We start from the raw sequence: 12,632 nt of genomic DNA, 5'->3' as shown, positions 1-12,632 counted from the left end.
AAGCACACTTCTAACAAAAAAGAGGAGAAGAGGGCATTTGATTTCAGAACAAAAACCTCGAGCAGAAAAACTCAAGGGGGATCAGCAAGAGGTGAAACACCTGCGGACAAAACGCCTGTCAGCATAGGGGCATCAGATAGGGGGACCCCCATACCTCTTTTCCGCAATTGCCCTTGGACAGCAGGGTGGTGGGGCAGAGGGCCTCGCAGAAATTCGGGGTCCAGCCCTACGGAGTCACTCGCCAGCCACCAGCTCTCCGCGCATGCACGGGAAAGTGGCTATTCCCGCAGCCCCTCCCATAGGCAAATAAGAGGGGAAGCAGGGCTGATCTAGCAATTCTGCAGGAAGTACTGTACTTCGTTTTTCCCTCTTCCATACCCTTTTTCCTTGTGTGTGGTGCCTATTCAGAATGTAAACCTACGGTCAGAGGCTGTCTTATTTATCCGCGTGTTTGCAAGCCTTTTCGAGACCCTTTTTGGGTGAAGAGCGGGATAAAAATACGTCAAATAAATAAGAGGAACCTACGTCCGAATAAATATGCATGAGCTCCGACTGTGAGCAAGACCTTCTAGCACGAGCTTGGGTACGCTTACTTGGAAGTAACCTTCATTGGACTTCACGGGACTTATTTCTGAGCAGAGATGCAAAGAAAGCAGGCGCGCTCAGTTCCAAACAGATCAGTTGCATTTCTCGGCCTGCCGCCACGCAAACTTTCTGCAATCGCCCTCCCTGCTAAGTGGCGGAGGAGCGGCCGGGCAGAGAAATTCCTCGGACTCAACTAATCTTGATTTAGCATCTTCCGGGAAGTAATGCCCGAGGGACAGGCTTGCTGAGTCATTCCTGCAGTTGCTTCCAACACCAGTGTGGGTTGGTGATGATTCATCCCCATGGAAATAAATAAGGATTTCCTGCATTTTCGTCGCTGTGCGATCGCTGAGTAGTCGTTAGCGCCGAGTCTGTAGCAGGTATGTTAAGTACGGCGTGTGCTTGTGTGTATCCTTTAAAAAGCAGTGGGGGAAAGGAAGGGAAAGGAGAGAATTTCAGCGGTTTCTTTTTGAAGAAGTGAAAGAGCGCTCTGTCCAGATATTTACGCTTCCGCAGCAAAGCTTCGCGGTTAGCTTCAGACTGTGTTTACAGAATTTCTAGCAGCATCTTTTTTTAAAAATGGCGTTTTCTTAAATATTTCTGTATTGTCGCCCTTAACCAAACCCTCCAGGGTGCTTTATAGCGCGTGGGGGGGAGGCGGAATCTAGAGAAAGTTAGCAAATAGGACATGCTCGGATTGTGCCCAGGAACACCTGCTCGGAACAAGACGCCCTCTGTAATGTGCAATGCAGGGTGTAAAGTTTAGACCTTAGACCATCACCTTATTGACACTCCGACCCCTCCCTCCGCCTGCTTTTCTCCTTAGGCTTGTCTGCCACTCGCGATGGGCTCCAACGTCTCTGTGGATGACTCGGTGCGTGTGGTAATCGTCGGAGGAGGCTTCGGAGGGATTGAAGCTGCCCTCCAGCTCCAGCGTTGTGGGATCCCTTTTGTACTCGTGGACATGAGAGATGCTTTCCACCACAACGTGGCTGCCCTGCGCGCCTCCGTACAGAGCGGTATCTTCCCCTTTGGGACTTTGCTTCATTTCTTTGCTGGCCGAGGATGATGGGATCTGTAGTGCCAACGCGGTTGGAGGGCGTCTGGCTAGGGAAGGCTGCTTTAGACTCGGCCCAGCTGTTTGTTCCCTGTGTCTGCCTGTTAAGCTCGGAGATTCGCACGGAGATTCGCAGAGCACCCCAGCTCTGCCAAAGAGGGAAAGTTGAAATTCTCCTGCTGCGCAGGCCCGGCTTTGCGGCTGAAGCAACGGACGCGTAGTCCAGTGAATTAAATGGTGGCTCAGGCAGCAACCTTGGCTCTTCCTCCGTTCGTAAATGTTTACGGGTTTGCTCACTTTTATTGCTTTAAAGAAAATTTTTCTTAACAGTGCAGAACTGCTTAAGGGGCCGGTGGGGGGAGTTTTCATGTAAACTCATTTGGGTGGGCAGCCAGTTAATGCCATCCTATAGCCTGGATTTGTTCCAGGTTGTTGACCAAAATGTTCGTGTCCTAGTGTGCACATGCCCAAAATATACAACAGGGGAAGGTTTTCTTTTAAAGGATTTATTCTCGAGAATAACCGGCCACCAGCATATCGTTCCAGACAGGTGCACCTGAGCAGTCCTCAGTTGGCCCTTTTATATATTGACCGTTAGAGGGTTACACGTAATGCAGTCAACACTTTCCAATAGGTTATAGAAGTAAAACAAGGCATAGAAGTAAAAAATTAAAAAGAAGATGCTTTGAAAGCGGGGGGGGGGGGGGACAGGGTACTATTACATAGAAGAGGGTGAGGATAGAGTGGGCTGGTGTGAATTGCCCTTTATTTGTGCTGTTATCTGTCAAATACCAGCTCATTTTCTCTGGACTGCTGCTTGGTCAGTGACAGCTACATTTCAAGGATGTACACATGCAGATTCCAGAAAAAAAGGGTTTTTCTCAGGCCTGGGTATGTGTCAGTGACTGCATGATTTAACTAATGAAAGTTCTACCTATTGATTTGTGCACCAAGGTTGTGAAACTGTATTTGCCCTAGCACTGAATCTTGGCAACAAATATAGATGTGGACTGAATGGAATTGGGAAATGTTCAGTTTGTGGTGGTGGGGGGGGGGGGTCTTTTGAAAACACTGCTTCTCTCTTGCATAGGCATAGCTGGGCTAGGCATCTTCTATTAAATGAAGATCCTGTTCCACCTTTTCAGAGGGGCTTTTGGTCTGTGCTGTCATGTGTAATAAGAAAGACTTACTGTTTCTTAGACAAGGGCAAAATAAAAGCTGAGGTCTTGAACAGGGTTGGCCAATGCAAAAATACAGACCTTCCATGCCCCCCCTTTCCCTCAGCCACCAACTCTCTGGTGGCTTCCTGGCTTTTGTGCATTTTCCTCTCCATTCTGAAAGACAGAAGTTTCCAGGTTCCACTGCTCAGCTCCCACAGTGCAGGGTGCCTTGCTTCCATAAGGTAGGGCTGGAAAGATTTGTTCTTGAAAGCCTGGAGAGCTGCTGCCACTCAACAATACAGTGGTCTGACTCAGTCTGAGACAACTTTCTGTGCTTCTATGATTTGTTATAAATTGAAGGGAATAAATAAAATATGCATTCTTATATCAATTAGAATTTTTGGAACAGAAGAAATGCCATGATGAGGGGGTTATGGGTGTGCTGGCTAACCTGTTCTTCGCACATTTCCTTTTATTAGTTGCACTGATATGAAGAGAGTGTGATTAGATTCCATAATGATTGAACCCTTGCCTTGATCTTAAACATTAAATACTGAGGGTGTAGCAATTGTATCCTCAATTCTTTACATGCCCATCTCTCCCCTGCAGGGCCCTGTCCTGAGGAATTGTTGTACTGTCTTGGTGGTTTAGCTAAATGTGTGACAAACCACCCCCTTCTGTATGAACAGCCAGGCTCAGTGACGTCTGCATCCCAAAATTAAGGGTGCATTTTGTGCCCCTCTGCACAATGGTGACTCTATGAATAAAAGCCCTCCAAAATGACCTATCCATGATAGCCCTGCTCAGGTCTTGTAAAGTCAAGACTGTGGCTTCCTTTATGGAGTCAATCCATCTCATATTTAGTCTTCCTTTTCTTATTCTGTGCTTGACTTGCCATGGCATGATTATCTTCTCCAAAAAGTTTTGATTTCTCACAATGTGCCAAAGTCTGACAGCCTCAGCTTCATCATTTTTCCTTCTAGGTAAGGTTCTGGTTTGATTCTCTTTCTGTTGGCCAGGGTAAGTGTGCGCTTACCCACTGCAAAAAAATAAAAAGAGGATACAAAATGCGAAAAAATATGCACATTCTAATGTGTAGGTAGAGAATAACATTCAGAAATGTATATATGTTAATATATAGGTATAGAAAACTGTATCCAATTTAAATAGAAATGCATCTTTTGCTAGCGATGAAGGCTGTGAGCAGGTGATGTTTGGGCCTGCTCCATCTGCAGGCCCAGGTGCTAACTTTGATGGCGAACTTCAAGGTCCTGGCTGCTTTTTGTTCTTCACAAAATCCTTTTAAAACTGGATTTGGATAAGCCTCCAAATAAAGGATATTTTCAAATAGAGGATTGTCACCTGTGAAGTTGGACACTTTGCTGCAACCCCTATGCCAAATTCTTTTCTATCCCTTCTTGCAGTCTGTTAGGCAGCTAAACTTGGGAGGTTTATTGAGCCTCTAGTGGGATATATTGGTTTAGTGGATCATAGGACATCTGTTGTGATGGTATGTACAATGTCTTCAGAGCTTTATAAAAAACTAAGTACAGACCTTTATGTGTTTGGACAGAAAAAGTCCTGCAACTCTTATGTATAGCATTATGGCCCAAACTTAACTTGGTTAATACTTGCTAGATTGTCACAACCTTTAACCATCTGAGAAGGCTAGAGGGACATGTAAACTGTACCATCCCTCGCTTCTCTTCTGCCCCACTTTTGTTTCACTGTTTAAAGTACTGGTTGTATTATGTTCTTTGCTTTTTAAAGGGGTTGGTTCTTTGCTTTTTATACTTTATATCGCTTATGTTATGATGTTGTACACTGCTTTGGGTAGTTCTGGTAGGACCAGGATATTCACAAATGCATATGTGGTTTTAAATTTTGTGAACTGTTATGTTTGCTTGGTGGGATGAAACTCTGACTGAGGCCTGGTCTATGTTCACACTAGAATGACATGATTCAGCCCTGTAGTGTTAAAAGGGACTGTACCACTTCAAATTGTAGGTGTGGACTACATTTCCCCATCCCTTCAAACTATTCATATAACATTTTGCACTCAGATCCAAAGAGAGGGGAAATCCTTTTTAATGCTTCCCTGTGCAGAAGACCAGTAGACACTTGCCCATTGTCTACAGAGTGGGTTAAACCAGAACATTTCTGCTTACTACTGGGTTTAGCTGTCATAGGAGAGCACTCCAATGATGACCTGAACCCATACACCTTGAAACAGTACTAAGTGCTGTGCTACCTCAGATTTCTACCTCCTTGTTCTGCTGCACTGGTAGACCAGGTTTATTAAAATCTTTACTGGCACTTCCCTGAACTCCTGCTCTTCTAAACACCATTCATTGCTTAATATTTTGTCTCTAACTTTTAGGCTTTGCCAAGAAAACCTTCATCTCCTTTGCAGTGACCTTTAAAGACAGTTTCCGGCAGGGCAAAGTGGTTGGAATTGACTTGAAGAAGCAATGCATCCTGTTAAATGATAATGAAGTGAGAACATCCTCTTTAAAATGGTTTCCAGGTGCTGGTGTCAGGAAAGCATCTGACCCATTCCTTTTCTATTTCTTCTTAGGAGCTCTTCTTTTCTCACTTGATCCTTGCCACAGGAAGTGATGGGCCTTTTCCTGGGAAATTTAATGAAATCATTGATATGCAGTCTGCTATCCAGACGTATGAGGACATGGTTAAAGAGGTGAGCATAAATTCCTTTTTGTGGGAAAGGGTGTTCTTTGGCTCATGTGACCCAATGGAGCAACCTAAGTTTGGTTGTGGCAAGATGGTGGTTGGATGATTCCAAGTTTTTGTTCTGATGTGGTGTGCATGTTGTGGAAGTGGGAAGTCTGGTAAAAATAAGTTTTACTGGGTGGCTATAAGGAAGTGCTTCTCTCAGGCATAGTCTACCCACTATCCCAGAAAATAATTTGGAGCTTTTATTTCTTCTTACTTTTTTGCTACATTTATATGCTGCCTTTTCCTCCATGGATATCAAGGCAGCTTGAAAGAGCCTCCTTTCCATTTTATCCTCACAACAATCTTGTGAGGTAGGTTAGGCTAGAGTCTGTGACTGGCCCAAAATTATCCAGTGAGCTTCATGGCTAAGTTGATCTCGCCAGTTTCACTGCACCACTAATCACTGCATCACACTGACTCTCTTACAGCGTGTTGTAACAGCTAATAAAGTATTGCCATTATATAATTAGATTTATATCCTATCTGAATGTAACAAGGTTTACCTCATTTTCATCCTCCTCATCCCCACAACAACCACCCTGTGAGGTAGGTTTGGCTGAGAGTCTGTGACTGGCCCAAAGTCATTCAGTTGGCTCCCTGGCCAAGCAGGGAATACTCTCGATCTCCTTAGTCCTGCACTCTTGACCACTGCACCACAGTGGCACTCTCATTATTAATTAAAGGAACTACTTTATCGCTACCCCATGACACTCTGGGATTTACTTTGAGTTTACACAATACTGGTAATGGCCTTTCTTGAGTCCCCTTGTACATCCTGCAAAAATAGCCTTTCTTTGGCAGCTATAAATATGTTTATATTTGGATTTGTAGCATAGCTGATTTGAAATGAAGGCAACAAAACCTAACCAGAACCAACCCAGGAAAGAAAGTAATAAGTGTTTTAATCTTGCTTGACCTCTGATAACAAAGACGAGAAATATTAATAGCATAATCCTGTGTATGCTTACTGAGCACAATTTTTGGCTTATTCTGTAGTAAGCACCTTCAGAATTGCAGCAGAAAATTGTTTGTGGTTAATTACCAAATAATTTAAGTGCAATGTGGCCCCTGGAGTGTGGGCTTAAACCGGGGATACCAAAGTTCAGATTCCTACTCATGCTGCAGTTCTGTACTCAAGGACTCCAAGTAGACCCCACTGAACATACTTCTGAGTAAATATGCATAAAACTGTGCTCTGAGTTTGAGCTAGTTGTTCTTTTGCAGCCTAACCTACCACACAGGTTTTAAATGGTAGTGGTTTTAAATGGATAATTATTTGCCCACAGTGGGACATCATGTAGCCCATGTATCCTAAATGAAGCACAGAAGTTACAGGATTTCCCAAACTGCCTAAGATTTTTTCTGTCTAGATATAAATCCTCTCTTAAAAGGAGTCCAGCATTGCCAGCACTTCTAATATAGGGGAGAGATTGTGAAGAGTCATGTAAATGCTAGGCTGATGAATGTTAGATTTGATAGGATGGACCCTCTTGAAACTACTGTAGTTTAAGAAAGTGATATAGCGGAGATGACATAACGACTCACATCTTGTTTCTCCTTTTGGTTGTGAAAGGTTGAAAAAGCTCCTCGCATAGTAATTGTGGGTGGTGGTTCTGCTGGCGTTGAAATGGCTGCAGAGGTAAAGACCAAGTATCCTGACAAAGAGGTATGAAGCACCAGTGACACCGTGATCAGTCCAGCTGCCTACCACTTTACTGTTCCATTTCCTGCTGGTTCTGCAGGGCCAGAACAGGCAAGGATTACAAGGAGCGAGAACACCAAAGCATTACAGGGCCACAAAGGATGTGTTGTACTGGTTAGTCATTGTGGCTTCCCCAAGCTAGTTCTGGGAATGGTAATTTGATGATGGAATTTTATTAAGAGATACTTAGACCCCCTAACAGAACTACACTAGAGTGACCATTAAACTACCTTTGTGTAGTATACCTGTACATTCCTATATCCTCCTCTTTCCCACATCTAGATATGCATTATTTAATTGGTAATTGCAGTCCTTTGCAAACTTGCTTGGAAGTAAGTTACACTGGGTTCAGTGGCACTTTCTAAACAGGCAAGAGTGCACAGGAGTGCAGTTTGTATCATAACTTGTCTCATGCAGCAAATGATAACCTAGGAATGTCATTCTGTCAGTGCATATAGGCAATTACAGTCTGCAATATTAAGTTTAGAATCCTGTGCAAGTTCAGTCAGATTCTCATCACTGTTGTCTGAGTGCTTGCATTTGAAGCTAGTGCAACAAACATGTAATCTGGGAAGTTAAATGATTTATAGGCTGTTGGGAGTTGTTATACAGGTGGTTAAATTGTTATTGCACTATAGTAACGAACAGGTCCTTTCCGATAACTTCCGGCTAACATCAGTGTTTGTGATCTCCAGGTCACTCTGATTCACTCCAGAATTGCATTGGCAGATGCAGAAATCCTTCCCAGGGTTCGACAGGAGGTGAAGGAGACATTGCTACAAGAAGGGGTACATCTTGTGTTGGGTGGGTACACAGTTGATTTTTTGATTGTGTATGATGTTTCCCCAGGAATTAGATCTTCTCTAATTAGAGAGGCCTAAAGCAGTCTGCTTCAGGTGAGACTTTTTGCACTTAGGTATGATCACCAAGTGCAAAGTAATATGTATCTCAAATGAATTGTGCAGGCAGTTTCTTTAGTTGCTTGGCTTTAAAAAAAACAGACTTTGAGCAGCAGTTGACAAAAGAACAGGTCCTTGTTCTTGTATTTTTTACTGGGACAAATAGTTTAAAAAGTGCCTTCCATATATGAAGATCCTACTTGATTATATATTTAAAATGTGTTCTAGGAATAGAAGTTGCATAACTTCATTTAGTCATCTTATCTTTATTTCAGGTTGCCAAAGTTGCAATCCTGTGGTCCCTTTGGAGGGCTTCCCAGGGGCCACAGGACAGAGATTTCTTGCTCACTCTATGGGAAGGGAGGTACACAAGTGGAAAATGAGGTCTTGCATGTGAAGGCTTCTGGAAGATCCCCAGAAAAGATTCAGGAAAATAACTGTGTGTCCTGCCCTCTCCACACCTCTCAGAGATCCCTGAGGAAAAACATCTCCCCTCCTGCATAGAGTTTTAGATTTCTCTCTTACTTCCCCACCCCCATTTTTCTGGTATATTTTCTAGGCCTTCATGTTTCTCAGCAAAACCTTCCACTGAAGACATAGAACAGGGGTCCTCAAACTTTTCCAACAGGGGGCCAGTTGAAAGGTGCTGGTGGTGGGTGCGAGCCGAGGCAGGCGCTTGCGGCGAGGCAGCGGCTTGCTTGCTCAGAGATCATTTTCTCCGAGCCAGTCCAAAACCATATCCGTGCGAGCAAGCTGCCACCTCACCACACGTGCGCGGCGAGGCGGGCAGTGGCAGGTGCAGTGAGTCCAAAACCTGTGAGGTGGGCTGGATAAATGGGCATGGTGGGCCAAACCTGGCCTGTGGGCCATAGTTTGAGGACCCATGGCATAGAAGACTCGGCTGACTTCAGTGCTCTGCCACTGGTAACAGCATTAACAGGACAAACCCTCCTGATGCACTTCTCACAAGGGATGCCTTTCTTTCCAGCTGCATACCCCCCTCTTGCCTGGCTGGCATGAACCTGCCAGGATTTGATGGCTCCTCTGCTTTGCATTCTCCCTCTTCTGCCCCTGTAGGATTACCCTACCTGTAAGAGTTCAAGGTTGCAAGTTGTTTTGACTGAAAGTTTTCTGAAGATCTGTGCAGGGCATAAAAACTTCCTCTTCCTCACAGAAAGCAGACTGCAGTGTAGTTTCTTTGGTTTGAGCCAGAAGCTTAGTAGAATTCCAAAGCTGTTTCCTGCAACCCGGTGGAATAGTAATTGCACCTCTTCTTTTAACAAAACAGAATTGGAAATTGGAAATTCAGAACTAAGAGTCAGTCTTAGTACCTCTAAAAAATTAAACTCAATTGACATCCTTTGTGTTGTCCCTTGAAGCACAATAGGGTAGGAATATATTTTCTCAAGAGGTTTAATGAGTTGTGGTGTTTTTGCTTTTTTCCACTACTGTCAACAGGTCAAAAAGTTGCCAACCTGCATTCATTGACTTTACATCAGTTCAAGGCAAACATGACCGTGGAGACAGATAAAGGCACAGAGATTGTTACTGACATGGTGATTCTCTGTACTGGAATAAATGTCAATTCATCAGCATATAGCAGTGCTTTCAGTAAGTTATTTTCTGTCTTATTTTACTTACTCTGGCCTTTTACTTGAAGAAAGAGACTTGAATTTAATCAAGTGTATGCATAGAAATGCAGACTTAAAACATTAGTGCTCAGACACACTTTCCTTCAAAACTGATAAGCAGGCCCTCATGAGTGCTAGTTTCTGTGCGTCTTCTTCAAAGTGGGCTCCCTGAATGCTGATTCCTGGTGTCCCTGGCACGCTGGCCCTCTTGAGTACTGGTTCCTATAGTCCTTGGCAGGAATAGTAGCAAAATGGTAATGTAGCCTGTGACTATCATGGGGTGGGGGGCACATTACCTATAGGATGCACCTCTACTTTAAACTGTTTCTCTAAATACTGTGTATTTGACTAAGCGTTCTATATCTGAAGCTCATGTTCAGGTAACTATTTTATGTGCCTCTCTTACACTATCATTTGGCCTTTGTTGGACATAGTAATAAGAACAGTCCCCTTTACTACAAATGAAATGGGCAATGAAAAATAGAACATCGATACTTTTTTCTTGAACTGTTTTTCTTGCATTTATTATTCACTGAAAGTTAGTTTATCAGACTGCATAGTAACTTCTTTCCTTTCTCTGGCCCCTCTTAGGTGACAAGCTGGCAAGTAATGGTGCTTTGAAAGTGAATGAGCACCTTCAGATCGAAGGATATGATAACATCTATGCCATTGGTGACTGTGCTGATGTGAAGGAGCCAAAGATGGCTTACCATGCTGGGCTTCATGCAGATGTTGCAGCAACCAACATAGTCAACAGCCTGACAAACAAGCCTCTGAAAATTTACAGGCCAGGTATGGTTATTTATTTGATCATTCATAAATGTGCATTTGTAAACGAATGTACTGTATGAGTGAGCATTACAGGGGTATGTTTCACAGCAACTTCCATTACTACATCACTGTTTTGGAACTGTTATTGCAGGAGGTTGCCTACAATCATTGATTACCCATTAGTATTGCTGGTGCATATGGACTTAACAGTTCCATTTTGGGATTGTTCACCTGGAGAAAGAATAATCAAGACTTAAATTTGTAAACAAGCCTTAGGGTGCTCATGTGATGGTTCTGACAGAAGGGACTTATATTGAGCAATATGTTCTGCCACATTCAGAGTTTAGAAGGTCCAGACAACATTGTCTTTCATTTGCCAAAGACCAGTATTTTCCCAGTACTAATTATTCCTTTGTAGTTACTATAGAAAATCCATGAAAGAGGGAAAGCCTAATAGAAGCACAATGTCTTTCGATGACTAGTGCTTAGAGCTGTCTGTCCTGAAGCACCCTTAACATAAATTGTGTTTCTCCTGATAGTTAGGAGAGAGGTAAAGTGTTTACCTGTCAAATAATGGTTTCAGGTGCTTTTGTAAATAATTTTTGTCTCCTTTTCAGGATCACTTACCTTCTTGCTTTCAATGGGAAGAAATGATGGTGTGGGTCAGATCAGTGGATACTATGTGGGACATCTCTTAGTGACCCTTGTCAAAAGCAAGGACCTTTTTGTCTCCAAAAGCTGGAGGAAGATGCATCAGTGTATGCCTTGCTAACCGGAAAGGAGGGGAATTTGCAAGACAGAAGTGTGTCAGCACCAGTGCCAGGCAGATTATATCTTTGAATTAATAGTACATTGAGGGAGTTAAAGATGGCCACTAATTATCTAAAATAATCTTAAATTGTATGTTCATTAGAACTTTGTATTTCACATCGGGTGTTGGGTATTGTTTTCATTATCTAGTTCATGAGCTAACATGAATTTTGTAAAACTGGATCAAAAGATGTTGGATTAAATATGATCTATGGAAACAATACTTATTTAGCAAGGAAGTCACCATATAGCATTGTTGTCTATTTTTGTTGTTGTTCTATGTTGGTCTGAATCTACCTCTTCAGATGGTTGCCCTGGAGGGTCAGCAACCTGTGGCTCTCCCGATGTTGTTGAATGTAATTCCTGTTGGCCTTAGTCAGCATAGCCAATGGTGAGGAGAGTACTGGCGCTCTACATGTTTTGGCCTACAGGTTGTCCACCCTTACCTTAAAATACATTTATATTGATGTCTAGCTGGTCCAATCTCAAGCGTTTAGGGCAATTGGTCCTGGGTCACTGCAGCTCCCAAAACTATACTAATTTCTATAAAGAGGAGGAAAAGAAGCATCAATGGAAATGAAGAAAAACTCAGCTTAATTTCTTGGCAAAATATGTGCAGCAGTTGAAAAAGAGCTAAGTGGGAATTGCTCTCCTTGAATATGCAGGCAGGTTTCTGTCAACATTTCTCAATTCTAGAACATGCTAAATAAGGCTTTGCACAGGCAGAGAATTCCTTATATGTGGTACACAAAGACTGTAATAAATGAATTTGTAGGTCCTGTGGCCTAAAGCCTGTAAACACTCACTGGCAACCATTTAACATTTTCATGGAGGTTTGAATGTTTGTTTTGGTTTTCCCTGGAACACTCTTAAATTTGGAAGCTAAAGATTCCTTTTTTTCTTTAAGAAAATAGGAAGCAAAGTATTCAAGTAAGTTTACTTTGATGAACTTAAGCTAAACTTGTGCCTCCATTTCATCTTAACTTGCACATAGGTCAACAATGGGACATAACTTTCTTGTATAAACTAATGATAGTTGTCCAAATAGCATTTTTGAAGGTTGTGTAAAAATCAGTGGCTCCTACTCAAGTATTGGTCACCCTGAGCCATCATACAGCAGCTCATCTTAAATAGAAATTGAAAAAATGCCCTTTTGGCATATAATCATATGACTTCCCTTTTCAGGTATGAAAGGAGGCCTACACTGTGAAAGCCACCTTTAGTCTATGCTTTAGACCAGGGGTAGCCTATGATGTATCAGCAGGCCAACTAGTGCTTTTG

The 12,632-nt window shown here is 42.9% G+C and overlaps 1 protein-coding gene and 1 long non-coding RNA gene across 4 annotated transcripts; one reads left to right on the top strand and one right to left on the bottom strand.

The window, feature by feature from the left end:
• Positions 1 to 670: 670 nt before the first annotated feature.
• On the top strand, positions 671 to 11,597 carry AIFM2 (apoptosis inducing factor mitochondria associated 2). 3 transcript variants are annotated; one of them, XM_044420479.1, is made up of 9 exons: positions 671 to 965; positions 1,412 to 1,604; positions 5,183 to 5,298; positions 5,381 to 5,500; positions 7,112 to 7,204; positions 7,936 to 8,044; positions 9,598 to 9,750; positions 10,362 to 10,562; positions 11,159 to 11,597. In XM_044420479.1, exons 2-9 carry the CDS (start codon positions 1,430 to 1,432, stop codon positions 11,311 to 11,313), a joined length of 1,122 nt encoding a protein of 373 aa, XP_044276414.1. In that variant the 5' UTR covers positions 671 to 965; positions 1,412 to 1,429; the 3' UTR covers positions 11,314 to 11,597. The 3 variants fall into 3 exon arrangements, with proteins under 3 accessions (XP_044276414.1, XP_044276415.1, XP_044276416.1); XM_044420480.1 differs by lacking the exon at positions 671 to 965 and adding an exon at positions 1,095 to 1,113; XM_044420481.1 differs by lacking the exon at positions 671 to 965 and having other exon boundaries at positions 1,468 to 1,929.
• Positions 10,551 to 11,926, bottom strand: LOC123018415. The gene is made up of 2 exons (XR_006413776.1): positions 11,798 to 11,926; positions 10,551 to 10,772 (listed from the first exon to the last, which is right to left on the bottom strand). It is a non-coding gene; the product is annotated as an uncharacterized LOC123018415 (long non-coding RNA).
• Positions 11,927 to 12,632: the final 706 nt, after the last annotated feature.

The sequence above is a fragment of the Varanus komodoensis genome, unplaced genomic scaffold (assembly GCF_004798865.1).
Source record: "Varanus komodoensis strain SLA01 unplaced genomic scaffold, ASM479886v1 scaffold11, whole genome shotgun sequence".
In the NCBI taxonomy this organism is placed as follows: Eukaryota; Metazoa; Chordata; class Lepidosauria; order Squamata; family Varanidae; genus Varanus; species Varanus komodoensis.
Note: the sequence above shows the minus strand (reverse complement) of the source record. Positions and strands in the feature narration are given on the sequence as shown.

Bases quoted from the DNA above. Each gene is read 5' to 3' on its own strand.
- AIFM2 (XM_044420479.1), top strand. From the start codon at position 1,430: ATGGGCTCCAACGTCTCTGTGGATGACTCGGTGCGTGTGGTAATCGTC. The intron at 1,605-5,182 runs GTATCTTCCCCT...TCTAACTTTTAG, and splicing joins GCGCGCCTCCGTACAGAGCG to GCTTTGCCAAGAAAACCTTC. The intron at 7,205-7,935 runs GTATGAAGCACC...TGTGATCTCCAG, and splicing joins CCAAGTATCCTGACAAAGAG to GTCACTCTGATTCACTCCAG.